Genomic DNA, 22,291 nt, shown 5'->3' on the forward strand with positions numbered 1-22,291 from the left:
TTCAGAAGTCAGAAACACTGTTGGGCAAAGATCTGGTGTGCCTTTTCAGGAGGCTTCCACAAGATCTGCTTCAGAGGAACAATTAAAAACTCTTCCTCAAAGCACATAATGACAGTTTTCCCCAGGCTCTGGCATTATCTGGCATTATCACTGTGCTGCAATCCTCAGTTCCTTCAGCCAGGAAATATGAAAGCTGGGAGCCTTTCTGAACCCTGTTTCTAACCTCTCTGAACCTACACTGGCCTCTAGGAACACATTAAGAGAGAAACAGATTGCTCTGTCTATCCATTATTGGAAGTAAGCAAACAAACGTTCAAGAATATAAGAGCACATAAACAACAAATCAGTAATACTGGAAAAATCAAAGAGAAGCCAAAGCAGATTCTCAATTTAAGAAAGCTATGAAAGCTTTTTCTTACATTCTTGATATGTTGAAACAGAAATAATTGAGGCCTCCTCCTTTAAACAAAAAAGCCTCATCATTCCACAAAAACTTTGAGACAGCCACAGTCTCAAAACTCACATCCACAGAAAGCTATATTTTGACAGACACTGATGGCAGGAGCAAAGATGACATGTTCTTCATACGCAGACAAAAAAAGCATGTATTTTTATTTTTAAGTCCACAATGTATTTATTTCTTCCCGCTGCCTTCCTAACTTCCTCCCACCGAGCTAAGTTGTGTCATCAGGCAAAAAGAAAATATTCACACCAGTTAAGATTTTCAGTTGTGAAAGAATTCTGATACAGTGATAGTCCTTCTGATAAAAATAGAAAGCATGACACTTGGAAGTGAAATATCTATTGAGAAAGAGAGCTAAAAAATATTCTAAATGCTACAAACCCAAAACACTGGGACACAAGTAGGTAACTCATACAAGTTTGATCCCTTAACAATTACCTGAATTGCATAGTTAAGTTCTGAAATACCTCTCTCCATACGTACCTATATATATATATATATATATATATATACACATATATATAGTTACTTACAAACTGTTGTTTTTTTTCTTGTATCTATCTGTTAATCAAATTTAAAATCAATGCAACCCTTTCAAGCAATTACTAAAATCCTGCATTTCAACAGTGCTGAATGCCTTCCCCCAGCCTCGGCAAGCTCAGCTTCCAGAGAAATCACGATGAGCATTTCTCAGATTGAGAAGCATTCCCATGGGACTGGGCAGGAGAAAGGCAGTTTGAGAACCACTAGAATAAGCCATTGGTCTATAGCTGTCATTGATTAGTATGTATTCTTTAGTAAAACAGGGGAATCTCTAATTCTTCACTGAGGCAGGTTTAAACATAATTAAGCCTTGTCATATATGCATGACCTTGTATTAAAAAGCCTTGCATACCTCAAACAGAAAAAGTAAATAAAAAAGGGAAAAAGAGGCTTCACATAGTAAGATTAATTCATGGTGCATATTTTGAACAAAATTACAACACATAGCAAATAGCATAATTACCACCTCATGTGATTACAGACACCCATGATTGCAAAAAGTCCACTGTAGAGCTGTTAAGCCTTTTATTTCCCAACCACTGTACACGTTCCACTAGAACTGTTTTAATATAAGCTCTCCTTCAAATACATACTTGTATCCCAAAGAGACTGGAAAGAGTGGACATCCCATTATAATCTCCCTCATGTCTTCACACACATCCCAGGTGGCAGACCCAGGACGAGACAAAAAGCCTCACACCTGCCAATTCCCAAATCTGGCTGTACACTAACTCTCATGCCACTGAGTAAACTGTGAAAGTCTTAAAACATCAATGGGATGGGGCAGGGTGGGAGAAAAAAAATTCAAGCAGAATTTTATTCTAGCATCATCTGACACAAGACAAAATTGTCATGCTGAGCTGAACTAACTGAAAACTTTTTTAGAATTATGAGCATAAGTAGTTCAGCTGTCTTTTCGGTGAGTTCAACAGAATGCACACTGAGAATGTTTACTTGAGATTTGATACAATGCCATTTGTGTACAGCTTTTACATCTGTTGCTAATGATATCAAATTATTGATTGTTCACTTTCTTATATTATTTAAACATTAACTATGCACTCGGCAACCTGATGCTTTTCTTTTTATTCTTTTTTTCAAGAGAACTTTTTGTTTCTGTCTGCCTTTGGTTGTAATTACTTTGATCTTCCAGAGAGTATAATTAATTTACTGTTTATTTATTTCTATGAGAAAGGAAAAAAATTTGACCTAGTAGATCTATCTGTGGCAATTTGTAACAAAATCACATAGCTTATGTTTAGGAAATCATGGTTTTGATTAAGAAGCAACCATTTAGTTCCCACTGTTTTATTAAAACAGACATTAGCAGATAATAGGAAACACATTTAGCACTGTAGGCTGCATTTAGTTTGCAACGTCAATAAAGTTATTTTGAAGCCCCTTCCTATTTTGTATTTACCACAGCTCATGTGAATTGTTTTTTGCTTTTACTTTCTAGTAACCAACTCTAGAGTTACACAAGGAGAAGGGTGCTGGTTCCAAGGACTCTAAATCATAGTTTTACCTAATCTATCCAGCTACAGCCCAAGAAACAAATCACCACATCATCCATTCACCTTCGCGGAAGTCCTTTCTTAAAATATTAGTAAAGGAGTTCGTGATGACTGATGCATGTGACTTGAGTCACTGATTTTGCACACTAACTGAGCTGTCCTGCAGGACTATCTGGCTATAGAAAAGAAACAAAACAACATGAAATGAGAGATGATGAGAAACTGAAACTACCTAAAGCAGTGCAGAAGTCTTTGTGTTTGCAGGCGGTTAAGATTACTGCTCTGAAGTTGCATGGCTGTTTATTCTCCATGCACCACTGTACCTGCCACAGACTCTTTGTTTTCTCTCCCACTCATATGGTTGATGAATCAACACTACTTGAACTGCTTTATAGCAGCTTGTGTTTACTTCACACATACCTTAACCTTCCTTTTTCTCCTCCTACTAACACACACACAAACTTCCAAACAGCCACGACTGGCTGTGTCTCTGAATAGCACAGATACAGAGTTATCTGGCAACCTCTTTGGGTTTGGATCCTTGACCTTTTGATTGAGGTTTCATTCTGCTTTTACTGCACTTAACAATTTAACTGTGCACTTACTAAGTAAAAAAAAGTAAGGGTGTAAGCTGTAAGAATGGAAGAAAGTGGAAGACAACAGTATGCTAGAAACACTCAGAAGCTGTAGTAGTATCTCTACAGTTAAGAACACTACAGTTAAGGGCTTCCAGTGCCTCTGCAACTGGCACCCTTGCCCAGTTTTAAAAAAAGAAAAATGAAAAAAAAAAAAAAAGCCCATTTCTGTTCTCCCAGAACAGCAAGTAAAAGCGAATGGTGATGACCTCAAAGCTGTTTGATTCCTCTGATTGCTTTTTAACCATGAGGATATGTTAAAGCACTTTGAATAAAATTCTGTTATTAAGAGACACCATTCAGAGAAAAGAAACACTTCTGAGTCGCACAATGACAATTTAGAGAGAAAAGAAAATTCCCAGTTCATTTGGCATGAGGGTAACCACATACTAAAATGTCCAATCAACATTTTAACTTCTAGCCTAAGCCATTTTAGAAGGTGAAAAGCAACATCTCCATTTCCTTGCCTGCATTGTTACCCCAATCCTGTCTGGATAATTTTCCTTCTAGACACAAATAATTTCACCACGGAACATTCTTTCCTTTTTTCCCCTAAGTGAAAATCTAATCATTGCAGAGCCCAGGCATGAGTGTCTTACAGGTATGCTCTGCACAAGCCAGACGTGCAGAGAAAAACCAGATGCCTCAGAACTTGTTCTGATGTTTCACGCAATTTTGTTTCATGCGTTCTTAACTCAAGCTGCAGACTTTTTATGGCATTACTGTGCAGATTTCTAGTCTGTCCTAAGGAGACAAAACAAGCAACCTTTAATAGCTTATGTTTGCCAGCCTTTTATGAGGAAAAGATGGCATGCTCTTTATGAAAGGTGCTAATCTTCACACAACTAAAAATACAATGGTTTCTCAGGAAGGACATGACATTGCCCCATTTCTTCATAATGTTTGTAAATTCTGTTATGATTTTCCTGACTACTGAAAGGATCACAGACAGAAATGACAATAACAGTCTATGCCTTCTTTCAGACTATGAATCCTCCTTTCAGCTGTGTAAGAGACAGAAAAACTAGGGAAAAACCCTATCCAAGGATACAACTAATCTCCAAAGGTGATGGATATTTGGGTAGAGAGGAGCCAGGTGGAATTATGAAAAAGTTTTCTACTATCCTCTAACTTCTGAGAATTTAAAGCACATGAATGTTTAAAAAAAAACCAAACCAAAAACCTACTAAAACAAACAGTCTGCTGCACACCTAAGTCCCTTGCCAAGGGAAAGTGAGAATGAAAGAACAAACCACACACAATGGATGCTTGTCACATCATTTTGTGCACCACTGACAGGTGATCAGACAGTTCAGTGGGAAGAATGGGATGAACTTTGAATAATTTTACTGCCTCACACACTGCAGACCTACTAATACAATTTCATTGCAGCAAAAATATAAACAATGGGCTATTTTTCTCTTAACTTCAGTGGGTGCAGCACCTTGTTATTTGCATGTGTCTCCCAACAATCAGTATTAAATCCTCTGTATCCAGATTCCACAGGATAAAATACAGCAGGAATGCCAGTACACTTTGCATTATTAAAAACAGAGAACAAGGGTACATGTAATTTAAAAAGTTAGGTTTTCAGCTTTCAGGAACAAAAAAAAACAAAAAAAAAAAAACAAAAACCTAAGGCAACTTACATAGCAATTTAACTTTTAAATCCTGAGATACTACAACATTTTCTTTCCAAAATGTTTTTGCTTAATTTAAAACACAGTTGATCTTTCAGCACAGTTAAATGGGATACTTTAAGCATGTTTTGTGTCCTGTGTTTTCATGCCAGCCTTGTTTGTAAAGTATCAGATTTAATTTCAAATGTGCTGTGACTGTGTCCTATTTGTAGACAAATTCACAAATATTATTATTGCTTATTACTTTTATTTAAAGCAAATAATCTCAAACTGTCAGCAGAATTCCAAGAAGCTGGAAAGTAACAAAAAAAAATCAAATTACCTTTAATCTTCTTGTACTTTTTGTACCATCTCCCAAACTCCTGGCACTTGGTTGCTGACACATTGGCATAGTATGTACTATTTACAATGGATGAAATCATACTCTGGAAGTATAGAAAGAAAAACAAAAAAGTGATTTAAAATATCTTCCACAATTAGAAATCTTTTCCAGGGAAAGCAAATGACATGCGAGTGCATAATGATCATCCATTTGTGACTTTAAACCCAAAAGAACTGCCTGATGAGTACAAAAAATTGTGTTTATTCTCCAGTCTATATGCCCAGCCATGAATAAAATCACAAAATAATAATAATTATTTTGCACAATTATGTAAAAAAGAATGTAGTACAAACCTACACTGAGACCTGCAGCTCAGGTTGGGGGGGGAAGTTCTACTTTGCTTTGTACTTGTGATATTGCAAAAGCTAAACTTCAGTTGCATAACAACAGGCAGTGCTGTGCTGAGGAACACATGCTCACTGCACCAAGCACAATTTAGGAACCAGATCCTAAAGGTAAGATTAGATGCTCCAGCATGCATAATACAAATAATGCTTTTCAGTTGTCACTGTTCTGCTTCCAAATGCAGCAAGGCTGCACAGCCAAGAACTGGAGAACATCCGTGCTACTCGCTGCAGAACAACAGTTAGGCAAATAAGTTAAATTAATATAATTTATAGAAACGTGTGATTAGCCCTTGTGTGAAAAATCACCCAGAAGAGAAATTAGCAGTGCCATTCAAAGAACAGGGAACTACACATACTACAACACAGAGCAGTCAAAACCTACAAGAAAGCTCAACAAAACCGAAATCACTTGCCTAACCAGCACCCCTCCCTACTCTGCAAATTCACTGACTGAAGAGACAGCAGCAGACTGGTTTTCCAGTACCTGATACCAATAAACGGGATATTTTATATCTGGGGTGCTTCTGCCATAGGGTAGCAAACAGCCTCATTACTGGTAGTTTTTCCATTCTATTTGTCCCTTCTCTTCCTCCATGCTATAGAGGAGGCATCCTTTTAAAAACGTTTTGCTCTTCTTTTCCCCTTTCTGAAACCTTCCAGGGTCAAATCATTTAGGAATGACTGTGTACACTGTCAGCAAGAAAATGCAATCTAACAGCACCAACACACAGGAGCCAATGCACCTTCTCCACAGACTGTGTTTTATTTTCCTCACACCCTCCTTCTGCACTTATGTCAAAGCTCAGAGAAAGCAGTGGCACCTTGTGCAACCTTTCTGCACCGAGAGGAGAGAGCAAGTATGATTTCACAGCTCAAACCATGGCTTCAAGCTCTGGCCTATGAGCTCCTGCAGGCTCTTGGCCATCTCTGGAAAGCTACAAGGCTTATGCACTGGCTCAATGAATTTAACCATGCTTTAAAAACAAAATCATCCCTGTCCTCTTCTAGATTTACCCAGCCTCCTGTCCTATTCACTGCAGTATCACAGGAGTTAGGAGAGTTCCTAACTCTTGAGTTTTAGGAACTTAAAAAATGTGAGCAAAACTGAGCAACTTAAAATAACTCAGTGATACAGATTACTTTCAGTCTTCAACAGGTAATTTCACTTACACTAAAGATGCCCTTCTGCCTTTTCACTCTGCCTTTTCCACTCAAAGGGTGCTATGGTGCACTGCAGTAGAGTTTGAAGGCTATGAAGTAAGAGCCTTGTTAAGCAGCAGCTCCAATTTCTAAAACTGAGACTCAATTTTCTAATTAAAATCAATATTTTGAGACATAAACCTAGCATTGTGGCAGTCAGCAGCAATTCCCTGCCCATAAATCTTCCCTTGCTCTACAGCATTTTAACAAGCAATAGAATTCTGAAAGCCTGACATGGCGATACCCTCTGCTGAAGAAGGCTTTTGAAAGTTGAGCAAACCTGGGGTTTTTTTGCATCACTTCAGTTAAATTTCCATTCACTGAGGAAAAATGGGGAAATTGTTGAACTCTGTCTACATATCAATTTGGTTCTCTTAATTTTTTTTTTTGGGGGAGGGGGGCAGGGGTGAGTTCCTTCTCCATCTAGCTCTAAAAGAAATCAACATTACTGAAATCATGGGGCTACTAAATATCATAGAATATATTAACCCATTAACCTTTATTTGAGAAAGCAAAACTTCAACTAAATAGTAAAATCAAACAATACATCAACCATTGGTGAAAAAAACCCAGGACAGATTCTCTTCTGCAGGGGAAAGAACTAGAACATTTTTCAAACCACATATCCTCACTATTATACATAAAGGAACACTAGGGGGATTTCTCTTAGGAATCTTGATAAGTCTGCAGAAAGGTAATATCCATTTAAAAGGGAGCAAGGAAAAAAAAATCACTCCCTAGTTGCAAATTTCTAAATAATGCATAATATTTCTGGAAAAATCCTTAAGGAAGGAATAAAGCAGAAGGGATGTTTGGTATGTGTGTGGCCATGACAGCCATGTGGAATGAAAACTACTTAGACCAGGAGCTAAGAAATATGCACACAAAGAAAATCTGGTGCAATAAGTTCAAGGAGAAAAACATGGGACAGGCTCACATCCCAAGAAACCTTGGTCCAGCAAAGAGACAAAATGCATGGTCAGTGCTGAAATGAGTTATATGACACAGGAAAGACAGAGATCTCTATGAAAAGATAGAAACACTGAAATAATTGGATTTCTTTCTGCCACACACACTCCCCACCCACCCTCCTTCCCCCCAGCTTGGTTAACTGGGATTTATTTGTTTGAACAGGAGCCGTATGCTAAGGGTAGCTAAGCTGCAGACATGTAATACACCTAGCAGAAAAAAAACAGAACAATTTTAAATCAAAGTGAATGATTACATTTCCCATTAGCAGCAATCAGAATCCCCATCTGGGCTGCTTGGAGAGCTCGGGCACTGAGAACCAGAGACAGAGCACTGTCGCTGGTGGGAGCGGGAGCTCCCTGTGCTGCCTCTCTCCACTTCTGTACTTGAGGCACTGTGAACACATTAATAAACAGCAGCATTTACTCTGCAGTTTGACTCCTAAGAGACCACTCTGCAATTTGCTGCTGTCAATAATATATTAACCACAAGGGGGTTGTAATGACATTTCACATTTGGCACGATATTTTTTTAAAACTGATTTGGGAGAAGGAATTGTATTAGAGGCATATTCAGATGATGGTAATAGACAGCTTCTATACAACCTTCCATTGTATCTTATGCATTTTGTAAGCTAAACCAAAAGAGACCAAAACTTTTTATGGCAATAATAATAATGATACAAGCTGCATTCTGCAGTATCAGTTCAAGGGTTAGTCGCTACCCAAGGTCATTTATACATATAACTGTGTTTAAGAGTAAGCAAGTTCTGTTACCTACAGAAGGATCTCCTCTTAGCTTTGTCTGCTAAATAAATACTGGGGCAAGGATTTTGGCTGCTACACTTCTGCCATCAGTAATTTTGTAAATGCATGTCAGACTGAGGCTATAGAAGGAGTAAACCAACTGCAGTGTTTCCACCTGGTAGGCTTTGAAACTGAAGTGGGAGGAAACAGACCTAGACAACAAATGAATTCTGCATATGGAATGATGCAGTTTAGTTATGCTGGATATTGAAGAAGACTGGGCAGAGACAACCATATGCTGCAATCGTCATTAGCTGACCAGATTCCACAGATAATTCTATTTAAAGAAATTACACTTAAACTGTGTGAAAAGGAAAACACTTTCATATTCAACGCGTGTTCCACACTACGTGTATCTACAGTGACTGTTACTCCTTTACTAAATCAGCAAGTTCCGTGGCTTTTCCTTACAAAACCCTTCCATTCCTGTTAGTTCTACAGATCCCACATGGCTAAAGAAGGTGAAGAATGTGATTTCTACCAGCTCTGTATTTCACTCTCTGTGTTGTCCCTGGAGTTGTAATCATACCACAGTGAGGCAAAGTTGTGGTGAATAGAAGAATTCTCTTGGTTTCTGGAGGCTTTGGATCATGAATTGTAGGATGAACATACAGTGTAATGGAAGACAGACAATCACAGGATAAATAAATGTTGGATATGAGAAAACAAAGCAATGGATTTCTAGGAAGCTGGAATTACCCATGTTTTGACTTTTAGAAGACACAGAGGACAGATTAACCTGATTCTAGTACATGTTTTAGAAGGCAATATATATTTTATTTTATTTTTCATGCCTAGCAAAGTTACCTGGTCTCGGTGATAAAGTGTTACTCCGTTTTTTCTGAGAGGCAAGGAGAAGTAAGTTATAAAAATTTTATGAATGTCTCATTATGACAATCTGAAGTACAAATAGAGCTTGTGACATCTGTAGGAACCTGTGTCTTAGACATGACATCACTGCCATTTAAAAAGCAGTCATGGAGAATGAGGCTGAGGGTTTTGTTCTTTTTTTAACATAATTACATATACATGTTTCTGTTGCTGTTTCCTAGAAATTGGGGCACAACTGTTAAAACTGCATACTTTTTATCATGGTTGCAGGCTGATGAGAGGTACCCATGGGTTAGAGGGAAGGCAAGCCTCTGCTAGTGGGAAGCAGCCACTCAGATCTTGCATTTGAGGATCATCAGTCCTATTGCAATAGGTCAGATAAAAGTGTAAATAAAGGATTTACATGTCTATGAAAACCAATCAATTAATTCATAAGTTTTACCTGGCAACCCACTAAGGAAACATGGTGTAAACATGTAACATGTTAATTAGAATTTCTCCTTTCTAAAGAAAACAAGAAGTTTATTTGGTATTTATGGAATTGTTTCATGTAGGCTCTTTACAGAACAAGTATGAGCTTTAGTTTGAGCTTTCTTTCCCTAACCTGGTGAAAGCACTGACCTGTGAGAGAGGGCATTCTTTGGCTAATGTGCTCTGATTCATCTCTTTGAGCAGTTCCTTTAAGGCATTGCGAACTGTGGCATGGTTCCACTGCTCTGCTGGCAAGTCTTCCAACTTTGAACAACTGTTAAAACAGAAAGCAAAAAGCAGATAGAAACATCACCTTCACAGATGCTTACTTTTTGCATGCGAGTACTATAGACCTTTAAGCAGCAAGCACAACCCTGGAGTCTCCTGCTTGGCCAGCCCAACAAGGTGCTTCTCCCCTCTATCCCTCTTTTTACCAGATTACCAGAAGATGTGCAGTTCAACACGTGGCTGCTGATCCTCCTATGGTATATGTGTGCATAACCATTCCTGCTGGGGCCTGATGGAGAGCAAAGGAACTGCATAAAGCGAGCCCCAGGAATGGCTGAGTAAAGCCATCCTCTCCAGACAAAGATACTCCTGCTGGGGTAGAAAAATAAACATATATGCTGCACTGCCACTAACAAAATCCCTAAACAGTGAGAGCCCTCACTGTGTGACTTTGAAAAATTCATTTAATTTTATACAGGTTCTTATGCTGCCCTTATCACTGAAGTGTCCAAGAGCCTTTCAGAAACACATTAAGCCATATGCCCAACATCTGTCACGTGCAGTTCGTTCTCACTTTCATTCCACAAGAACTGCATATGCAGTGAAGCTTCTGCCTTCATATGACTTGTGCCTCTTTTAATTTAACAAGCCTATGGTTTGTGTATGCATGCATGGGGACAGACCCAAGAAGCACGTAAAAAGGTGGGAGAAGCTTGGCACTGCCATTTCTGCTGCAGAGCCTTAATTCATGCCCTCCAACGGCCCCAGAAGGTGGTTCTGCCTTCTGCCCTTACCGCTTGGCTTTTCCCTCAGACCTGAACCTTCAGTTGTGCTTGAGGAGTTCAAGTATCTGTGATTATTTTTATCTCAAAGTCATGGACTGTCTTTTATTTATGTGGCATCCGGGCATTCAGGCACTTTGAAGATAAAGAATTAGACCTTAATCTCAGGTTCATATCCTCTTTGCTAGTACAGATGTGACAATAGACTACATGAACTCCTGGTAACTCACACTTCTGAGGAAATGAGTTATTACACTCATTTTATAGCAGCTATAGGGTCTAGACACTCTTTTACAACTACACAGCAGAGATGCAGCCCAACTGAAAAATTTTAACAGCACAGAAAACCAAGGAAAGACCTGCTCATGGAAATCAGAAAACCCAAGCACCATTAGAGATTCAACAAGAAAGACATGTTGCTGTTTGGAAGTTTAATGTCACTGAGGCATCAACTACTTCCAAATTCTAAATTGAACTGAACAGTTGGAGGGTATATACCTGTCACCAAAGGACATGCACATATCCCTGTGGGCCCCTCTTCTGTCAAAGCCAAAGCTTCAAAGCATTGTCAGCAAGTTATTGCAGACTATCTGCTATTTTTCACTCTTTTCTCTGTCATGTTCTGGCCATACAGCTATGGGAAGCTTTGCAATGTAGGCTTATCTCCAGCTCTGAATGCACTGCCCTGCCAGGGACCTTACATTTGAGGACTCTTTAGGAGGCCAAGGGAGAGAAAGAAGAAATAAAAAAGGAAGGAAGAGTGGGAGGAAAGGAGGGTAAATAAGTGTAAAAGCGTTGGGAGCTTTTGCTTTGCTAATCAGAGCTAGCCCTCAGGGAAGGAAAATATTTTCCAAACACCAAATGGAGCTGCAGTGACACTTTCCTTCCTTGTCTTCTGTGTGCTGGAAAGACCACTGGAGAAAAAAAAAAGAAAAGTAAAAAAAGCTCCCCTCCTCCACATCTCAGCAACTGGCTGCAGAAGACCTGGATTTTCACAATGCAGCCCCTAGAAAAAGGCAAGGAGTTTATTATTTGATAAAATTAGAACTTAAGAATCCATTAAATTATGGGCTGTAGAAGGGTCTGCCTCTAAAAGCCCCATACCTTTACTTGACTGTGTTTCTGCCCTTCCCCTCTCTGTTGCCATACTGCTACTTCAGAAAACATACAATATCAGTTGGAACATGCACCAAAAAGCTGCCAGGTGACCCACCCTTCTCTCCATTTTCTTTTCATTTCATCAAAAGCCCAGAAATTAATGAAGACAGGATGTGCTAATCTCTGTAGCAATGCTGTAACCGGCAGAGCAGCTCAGAGAATAGGGAAGGACAGATGTTCAGAAACACCCACCTTTGTAATTGGATTTTCAATGTCACAACATGATAGACATCTTGTAGCATGTCGGCTACTGTCGCATCTGGTGCATCAGTCACATAACTGAGAGGGAGGGGATTCCACCTCCCAAGCTTGATTATTCCTGAAAAGAAAACAAAAAAATCCATACTTTATATTTTATCAGCCATTTACTAAACCCTTCAGACAGGTTGATTTTCCACAGGATTCAAGATCTGCCTTCAGGTTTATTGCAGTCTTGCCCAGAAAGACATGTTCCACTGACTCTTGAGCCAACGAGTGAGGAAGAGCAGGAATAGGTTTAAAATTTTTAGCATTCTTGCTGACATGTTCCTGACTTAAATTTCTTCAAGGGAGCACAGGAGACTTCCTCCCTTCACATCTTTCACTAGCTCTAAAGTCTAGTTCTTTAAGTTAGAATAAGCTTAAGTACTCTCTAGTCCTGATTTTGCAGTCTAGAAAAGCTGTCCAGTAAATAAATGTATTACTTTTGACTTGAACAGGAAAATTCCTATGCGTGGGCTCTCAGCACTGTTACAATCTAAGCATGGTACGATTCCCAGTGTGGATGGATGCCACTGGAAACCCACCAAGTAGGAAGCATTCACTCCCAGATACAAGTTGCACTATGCAGACGGTTGCTTTTCTTTGTGGGAAAAAAAAAATAAGAACCAAACAACAGCAAGCTGCTGACCGCAGATCCAAAATAGCTTTTTGGAGGCGGGGGAGAATGCTGTAAGTTCTATTTCTACTTCTGTTCATTCTTTAATAGGGATCATCACCTCTTCTGGATGAGCCTGTCACAAAGACTGTAAACTTGGATGGCAAACCATTTGGTGCAGAGGTATTATTTCTGTTTAGACAATTGCAGAGAGCCCACCCACACCAAAAACAATGACTAATCCCAGGAATGACTTCCAGGAAGACACCAAACAAAGAAAGCCACAGTGCCATCTTACATGACAGCAAAGCAGTTCAGCCTTGTTCTGCAGTACTGCCACTACTGCTTTTATTTCCTCCTTCATTGTGCTCCCATTGCCCCACTGTTCTGCTCACTTAACTTTCCTCAGCTCAGCCCTACAATTCACCAGACACCATTCTCCCATTCAGACTGTTGCCTCCTGAGGTTTCTTTATATACTGTTTAATCTCTGAAAAGACATCCATAAACTCAACTGCCAGGAAAAAAGTAATACACTAATACATGAGACGACTACTTCTGAGATAACAGGCGCGCCAAGAACTCCTCTTGGGTATCTGGAAGAATGTTGTGATGCCAAGAAACTTCAACCATCTCCTCCTCACTTTCTCCTCCCAGCCCTTCACCAGCTCTGGAACTAATTGAACTGCAGTAAATGACAAAAACCTTTTATCCTGATCTCCCAAAAATGATCATAAAATAAACACCACGCTGAAACAGTGAAACAAAGCTTCTCACAGAGACAATAACAGAACACAATGAAGTACGTGCTATAGAGTATTTTCCCCCATTCCTACACAGATTGAAGAGGAAATAATTTTAGTACAACTCCTTTTCTGTAGCACTTAAATCTTTGCATTTACCACCAACGTACTGCTTTGCAAGGCATTCTGTCACCACATACTGAAAGAAGCTGGAAGTGACCTAGTTCATCCTCAGTAGCACAAAGTTTCACTGTAACATACTGGTACAGACAGGCTAATATTTCAAGAGTATATTAGAAAGCTTTTGGCAAAGAGAGATATTGTCCAAATGAAACAAAAAGCTAGTAAGTGTTGCTTGATATCCAATGCTTGAAAATGGGACATAAACAGAACAAAAACATTTCAATGATGCACTGTTTCAGTATTAAGATTTAACAATCTGGTGCTGAATATGCTGCAGTATAAATAGTGCCTGGACTCAGATCCAGTAGAGTAACACACAGCACTCATTCACAGCACCGTATGTCTCCAGTGCTGGCTCCTTGAGTCATATTCCACTTGCCAAGAAAAGCTGTTTTTCTTAAGGGGATAGTTTACTTAATGTTATCTCTGGTGACAACAAGAAATGCATATAGTACAGCATATATTAGTCATGAAATGAGCATCAAGGGTCCACTGAGTAAAATACATGCTGGAAAAACACAGTTTAGCTGCTGACTTCCTTCACCTCCTCCTGCTATATAATAATGTAAAACAAAATCACCCAAAAATCCAGAAATCTATACTGGCTTCACAGAACACTTGGCTTCCTATGTTCAACCTCGCCAAGTTTTCATGTAATTGAAAAAATAAGCATCATATGTGCCCCATAAGTCACATCTAAATTGGTAATATTTTACAAGAGGCTTTATTTTTCATTCAATTAAGGAAAGCACTCAGAGAGCACACCATCTGCAACTGCTCGGGCCTGGCAATGCTAGCAAAGGACAAAGAAATGGCCGGGAAGCACTGACATTACTAAAGGTGTCCCCAGACTAAAAGGGTTTAAAGAAAAAAAAAAATCCCAGTGCAAGCAGAGTGCACCATGGGAAACACGATGCAAATTGTTTTACAGGAATGTCTGCTACTACTGGAAATTAGGGAGATTTATTTATTTTTTTTTTTTAAATCCTCCTCTACAACTGGAGAGGAAATTGTTTTGGCTGGATTTAAACAAACACAGGTGTTACCATAATGCTCAGTGCCTCAGCACGTTAACACCTGCTGAGAGTCCTTTACTCTGTGTTACAGCACTGCTGATGCACGCTATTTTTTCAGCCGGTGTGATGTGACGTGTGAAATACTTTTTTCCAGAGCACATTAAGCTGGTCCAAACGATAGCCAGAAGCCATGGTTTCCATTCAGCTCCTCAGCAGACTTCAGAGGTGCTTATTTCATGGCACCAACACTGTACTTCAGGCAACTCTTGGGCTATGTTTGGGAAGATGATGCCAGCTAATTGAGCGAATGTGTTCTCTGCATACTAAGACATCTCTGAATGACTACTCAGTCAAAACTGAGGGGGCCAAAATTTTCCCCCTTAAAAAGGTCCCTTCTTATCCAGACTGAGTGTTTCTAGCATAACAGCAACCCTGAGATGAAAACAGCCTGGTAGCAAGGCGTCACTTTCACATGCACATTTTTTTATTGTTCCTCTCATTGACTTCAAATGATATAGCTCAGGCCTTTAAAAAAACCACTTCAACTGGCCTGGCTGAGCTTGTATCCTACCACAACTAACACTTGGGATGGGGAACAGGAATGAGCAAAGGCCACTGTGTTATTAATGAATACACTACTGCTCCGAGAGTATCACTTCGCTTTCAGCTCCAGACCTTCTCAAAATTATGTGTGGATAATGCATATCAGATCAAAAAGCTCAGGAAATCCAAAAATACACCTTCCTTGAGTTCCCAAAACTCTTCTGTTAACAAACCTGGTTTTCTTTCCTGTAACTCTTGTGTCTTTTTTCCTGCAGAAGTTTTTTGAAGGGAAACCTAACAGATTTCAAGGCTTGCATACAACTCGAGAAATGGCTATACACTAGAACAGCTCTCAACTCACCAAGAAATGATTGAATGCAGCCCAGGCCAGTCAGGTAATAAAAGACAATAAAGACATCAGTTTTCTCAAAAGACTGTTTTCCAAAATCTATTTTAGAAGAGATCCTCTATCCACACTGGCTGTTGGTTCTTGAATGGCATGTACTTCCACAGTCAGGTCTTTCATTAACTTTAAGCCTCAGCTTCATCAAAATGCAGACAGGGAAAAAAGACACAGTAACTTCGCATAAAGTGTGTGTAACTCCCTTTACCCATAAGAATGGCAGAACACACCAGTGGCAAACTTCTGTGAGCTCGAGTGTCAGGTTTGTACATAAACAACCACTGCAATTTACTGCTGTTCCTCCACTTAGGCCAATGATGTGCCAGCATGTTTCCAATTGAGTTTCATTCAAAAAGCAGTTCCTTTGGAGAAAAAAGTGGTAACTACACAAGTGAGAGCAGAAAGAACTCTACACTGAACAGAAGCCTTGCCCTGCTATATCACAGCTGACCCATTCTATATTCAGCAGAACTCATCACAGGATCCTCATAAGCTTTATTTTATCACCTGAAAAAATGATGACCCTAAAGTACTGGGATTATTTCTAGGACATCACCCTACTGAGATGTGAACTGAATGGATACAAGGCTGGGTATAAAGCAAACTTCCCGAATCACTACTCAGATCAGGAGCATAAAATGACAAAAGGCAGAAAGTTGCTTTCTAGAAAAACACAGCTAAGCTGGCAAACCCTTTCCATTATTATGTAGTTCACACAGTCCCATAAAAATTATTTATCTATATGGGCTAGAAACCTCATTTGTCATTGCAAATGGAAAGACAGCCACACAGTACACTCATTCTAAGAATGCCACATCTGGGGTTCAGAACATACATATCCTAGTCTAGCTATGACACTTGGTCCTAAATGAAATGAAGACCAGGTCCTGCATGTCCCACTCAGCTGCAGAGGTAACTTTTAATATGGACAGCCCCATAACAATTACTGGAGTCACCTCAGGCACTCTCCAATGCATCACTGCTGTAAAATCAAACTCTTAAAATGGGGCGTTTTCCAAATTCCTTTTTATGGCTACACAGAGCAAACAGGCCAGAACATGCTTCACCCTTTCAAACTATCCCCTGCTCTCACCATGGCTATACTCTTGATTCCATCTTTCGCAAATTATGAGCATACCTGAATTACATCTTAAATGGATACTCATCGTGTTAATGCAAATGCATGCACAGCATTAATATAATTTATTTTAAATGCTAATCTGCCAGGGTTTAAAGTTTGTCAGGTGTCCTAGAATTTGTTTCTTTGCATTCCAGGGATCCCAGGACCACAGCCCCAGAGTGGTAGACTACAAACATGAGCCTGGTTGAAGAACACAACCAGCATTTGCTGTTGCCTTGTGAATTCAGTCAAGTAGTTTTGATCAAACACTGTGCTTTTTAATAGCAGCTCTTATTAACAACAGACACTCCGGAGAAACTGCAGGTTAGCATTAACACCCAAACACTTCTGATTTCTTTTACAGCTCCAAATGAAACACCTCAAAGAGATACCCAATAAAAGCCCCACTTCTGGGACCACCAAGCCATCTCTCTATCAGCCACTATTGCAGGACTTCCCTTCAAGACGGGTAGGGTCTTGTGACAGTGATTGCATTTGTTTATCCCCTTCAAAGGCATCTAGTCCCTATGCTTTAGTATGTAATTTTCTTTTGTTAAGCTGTGTTTTGTTACAGAAATTGAAAACTGCCTGTCCCATGTAGTAAGTACAAAGAATTATTTACTCATAAATTAGTTTGCAGAAAATCACTCCCCTGCAGTACATAACAACTCAGCCTGTGTTTCTACACTAGCTGTAGTATATCATCACACTGTAACAACATAAAGCAATAATTTGTAGTTATTACTGTTAATCCAGCAAAGTGAATGACTTTTCAAGCAGAAAGGATGAAAAAGCAATGGGAAAAATTACAAGAAAATAAACTGATTATAATAATTTTTGTATTATATTATTGAGCCGTCTTTTCTAGCTTTTTGGGAATCTAAGAAAATATTATACTGCCTTTGCCCATTGTTATAAGGGTGCCTATATTATTCTACTGAATTTCAACTGATGACAAACTGGTGTAATAGATGAGAAAAAATAATCAGCAGAATCCTACCCCGTACTTCTAAAGCATCTTTCATGAGAGGGCCCCAGTGCACTTTAAAAACATTAATTAATCAACTTTGCAACATCCTACATGTGAGGTAGACTGTATTCTGCCAATTGACATATTGGTGATGTAGTGATTGAAAGCATACAATGAACAACATACAATCCTATGCTTATGCCAATACAAAAGAATCCCCCTCTTTCCTCATTTCAGTCCATAATAAATAATTCAGTGTGAGAACAGGAATAAACTATGTGATTACACTGTGATGCACACATCCACAAATCAACAGGAACACCCACAATCCCCGAATGACGAATGCTTCGCCCCAGCTCATGGGACTTGTGCAACTTCAGGGCTCTGCACAAAAGGGTGACCTTCACCCAAGGGGAAAGCACAGCCGAGCTCTGGCAGCACAAAGCCCCTTGAACTGCTGCTGCTGAAGTCTTTGCTCTTGCTGTTTAAAAATCCTCTCAGAAATTCTGTGTACCAGTGATGGTTTAGAGCACAAAACAACACATCTATGAGCCAGTCAATTTAAACACTTTCTGGCTTGCACATCTGTATCAGTACACATACTGTAGTATAGACCATGCATTAACATCATTACATATGATATTTATATGATTACATATTAAAAATTTTATAGAATCATGGGTGTAACTATCAATAGAAAGACTGTTTGTGGTACAAGGTTTAATGGCAAACTTCAGAGTACTTTCATAGATGAAAATCACTTTGATACATGAAGCTTGGTTTTGCGTTTTTAATTTTTTGAATGCTAGCATTGCCCCTTCCTTTCCTACAGCATGACTGTACTGAAGTATTCGACTTAAATAACATACACTACACAGTTTAATGGCTTGTAATTCTACATATCGGGTTTACATTTTACAGTAAAAAGATTGTGCCTCGTGTAATAGATGCTGCTTCACATTTGGGAAACGTTATGTGAGGACCCTGACTTTTATTAGATTAATTTAATATAGGCACTAAGTTACTAGACTAAATTAATAAAGATCTTCTTAAAAAAAAAAAAGAAAAAAACTAGAGGGGGAGAGAGTGAGCGAACAGAATGAACCTACAAATTAAATAAAATTTTCTGGAGCTTGTTATTTTGGAAGTCTTTATTTAATTTTCCAACCTCTATTCAGTATGAAAAAACAGTCAATAATTGGTAAGGAAACAGGAAAAAAAAATTGATACTATTTACTTCAGGGGATTATTTTTAAACCTGTTATATGATAGAACAGGAATACCACAAATAAATAGAAGGGCAAGGAAGCAAAGGAAGTACTATTAAAAAAACAGCAAGACAACAGGCCATTCACTGAAGTTTCCAGAGGAGATTCAATGATCCTTGTAGGTCCCTTCCAACTCAGAATATTCTGTGCTTCTGAAGTATTTTTTATATTTCCTGTATTACTTAGAAAACTACCACCTCCACTAAGGAAAACCACATTCAGTCCTGCATATTATCTCCCTTTTGTCATTTTTGGGATAAGTGTGCACTTGCCTTGGACAGCAAGAATATGCACAGAGAGAGAGAAGTCCACTTCTCTCATCTGAGACAGAGAATCACTCCTCTAAATACCACTTCCACAGCAGAATAATAAAAAGTCTTTTAAATCATGACAACTCAGAACAGAAAGGCTACTGCATCCAGGTATCTTTCAGAACCCTACCAGCCTGGAGCTCAGCTTCACGCCCCACCAGGTGTCTCCTGAGAGGCACCCTCACACTGGGGTTTTCTCAGTGGTATTATTCAGTATGCCCATAGGATTGCAGCACCCACTGCATGTCACCAATGTCACCCCCACATAATGCCCAGAGCAGGGCACTCCCCCCAGCTGTGCATGAAATTACTGTCTTTTGGGCAATCTGTGCTCTTGTGGTAAAATCTTTCCTAGCTTAGTCCTGGGACACCTGAGCTTGCTCAGCTGCACAGGAGCACAGGCTGTGCCTACTCCTAAGGAGCAGTGCCTGCTGAACGCCCTTGAAATCCAGAGTGCCACAACTCAGCTTATTCCCTGATCACAGAGCTTCTTTAGCTGTTGCCGTGAGTAGAGGTTTGCTCTGCCACCTTAAAACCATGGCTGTTCCTCTTGTTTCGGACACCAGCTGTCTCTCCTTGAGTCCCAGGGTCCCTGGTAAAATGTGCTCCTTCTCTGCCATCCCAGCGTGGCATCAGGACCTGTCTCTAATTTAGGGCCTTTCCAAAGAGCCAACATAAGCAGATACAGTTAGTGGGGACCTGCAACGTGCTTCCAGATCAGCCTTACAGACTGAGAACTAGGGCTTTAGTGTAGTTGCATCAGTTGCTAAGAAACATGAATGCAAGTGTACTCAACAGGTGGTGCTTTTCTCCACTGCACATGTTCCTGAACAGCCATAAACAATGCCTGGATCATCTCACCAGAAATTTTGGACCTGGTGACCATATTGCCACCTCACCATCTATAAAGGGCTGCACATGAGTAAAAGGACCACAGCTTTACACAAACATTTGCTGTCGAACCTTCCTTGTCAGCTTTTTGCCAGCCAGCCCATTGCTATGAACACAACCTGCCTCATGATACATTCAGCAAAAAAAGGGTATCTGGGCAGAGAGCCTTAGGCCCCTACCTTCCCAAAGCCTTTCTTGAATTTTATATGATGTTTCCCAATGGAGGAGAGGTAGAAGGTATTTTCCCTGTCTGAGGAAAACACTGCATCTGATTTTAAAAAGGTGCCAATGCCCCAAACTCTTTCAATTCACCCAACTTCAATGCTTGCCTATAAGCTTCCCATGGAAAGTCAATCTACTGAGCAGAAAAAACAGCACAGTAACATGGCATTGCAGCTGAATACATAAAAGACATTTTAAAGGTTATAAAAGAGCATTGCTAACAGGACATTGTAGAGGATAATAAGCTTAGACTTAAGCCTACGGACATTGTTTGGCCTTGTATGAATCTGAATATCCTGCCCACTCAAAGCAACAGCTACAGAGAGCACAGAAAGTCTGGTTCAGACTGCAAACATACAGTAGCCAACTATCTTTGTGTTGAGTCAACTACAAGTAGATTTGAAAATTCATAGGTCTCAAGTCCAAAGAAAAATAAGGGCATACAGCATGCTGTGCTGCACAAACAAACCTCTAAACTAATGCAGTTTCGTATTCTGGCCTATGTAGTTTAACAGCTTAATCTCTTTAGTTTCAGATTTGTGTCCTGGGGTTTTCCTTACGCTCTATAAAGACTAGCAGAATGTTTTTTTCACTAAATTACTACTTCTGGTTTTCCTTCTGTCTTTTCTTTCCTCCCACCAGACATTCAGTTCTTGACTTCCATGAGAAAAAAAAACAACATGAACAACTGAAAAACTAGCAGGACAGCATCTAACTATCAGGATAAAAAAGCAAGTATTGCTGAGGAAATAGAGGGATAGAGGACTTTACTGATAATCTCAAATGACTGCTTCCACTAATTCAACATGAATGCAATAAGTGAAGATACAGTTGCTGTAATTTTTGTCGTTCAACCTTGAAGCCCTCTGCTCTTTGCACCTGCCTTACTGTAAGAGTATATCCAGATCCATACAAGATCAAAAAATATCCACAAGCGTGATCCCAGTATCTCTAATGACATTCAGTTAAAAACTAATTCCACCATGAAGCAGTTAACAAGGATGGTTACACTTGTATTTTAGCATTTTATATTAAAAATTTTTATGGAAGCAATAGTATCCATGAAAATCTGCATACACATGTATATTTAAGAACAGGCAACTGACCTAAGACTGTTTGTTGATACTTAGGCTCAGATCTCACTCACAGCACAAACAGGTAAAAAGTAAGGGACTAAACCTCACCCCTCCAAGTTGATCGACTAGAGAGAAACAGAGAATAGGATCTTTAGGGTTGTAATATCTCTTTTCAAAATACATTTTAATAACCCTTGTTCTTAATTTGGGCAGCATTGCAAATTCAGATGAATTTGATTAAATTAAATAAGAAATTTTCCTTTACTGACGCTTATTTCAGTTCATCATCTGATCTCAAGTTCCCCACCTCTCTCTTTTATTCCCAGGAAGAGCAAAAAAATTCTGCGTTTCTGACAAGTCTAAATAAAGCTTTTCTGGTTACTGAACTATGCTACATTTCCTATCAACAGAAAACAAAAGCGGAAAAAAAAAAGACTAGTTCACCACTAGAGGAGATGACTCAGAGCAAGCAGGAACTGTTACCAGACTCAGAAAAAACTGTTTTCCCTTGTACCATTGATGAGCCCACATTAATGCTGAGATGAACCTAGATTTGTTTTCTTAGCCCACATCTTCCTAGAACTGAACCTATTTTCTTACAAAGCCACCAGATCCTTTTTGGATTCTGTTAGCATTTTAACTGCACGTTAGTCATTTTGTGAAGAAGAGACCAAAAAATAGAAAGACAGAAATAACTATTTTTTTTTCTAAATTTAAATTA

At 39.3% G+C, this 22,291-nt stretch overlaps 1 protein-coding gene across 2 annotated transcripts in view; it reads right to left on the bottom strand.

The window, feature by feature from the left end:
* Positions 1-22,291, bottom strand: part of SATB2 (SATB homeobox 2) — a 130,374-nt gene that overhangs the window by 62,062 nt on the left and 46,021 nt on the right. For both annotated transcript variants that reach the window (XM_015635219.2, XM_015635220.1), the window contains exons 4-6: positions 12,162-12,288; positions 9,952-10,075; positions 5,118-5,220 (exon numbers count right to left, since the gene is read on the bottom strand). In XM_015635219.2, coding sequence (XP_015490705.1) covers positions 5,118-5,220; positions 9,952-10,075; positions 12,162-12,288 — 354 coding nt within the window. The remainder of the gene's footprint in view (positions 1-5,117; positions 5,221-9,951; positions 10,076-12,161; positions 12,289-22,291) is intronic.

Source organism: Parus major, chromosome 7 (genome assembly GCF_001522545.3).
Source record: "Parus major isolate Abel chromosome 7, Parus_major1.1, whole genome shotgun sequence".
In the NCBI taxonomy this organism is placed as follows: domain Eukaryota; kingdom Metazoa; phylum Chordata; class Aves; order Passeriformes; family Paridae; genus Parus; species Parus major.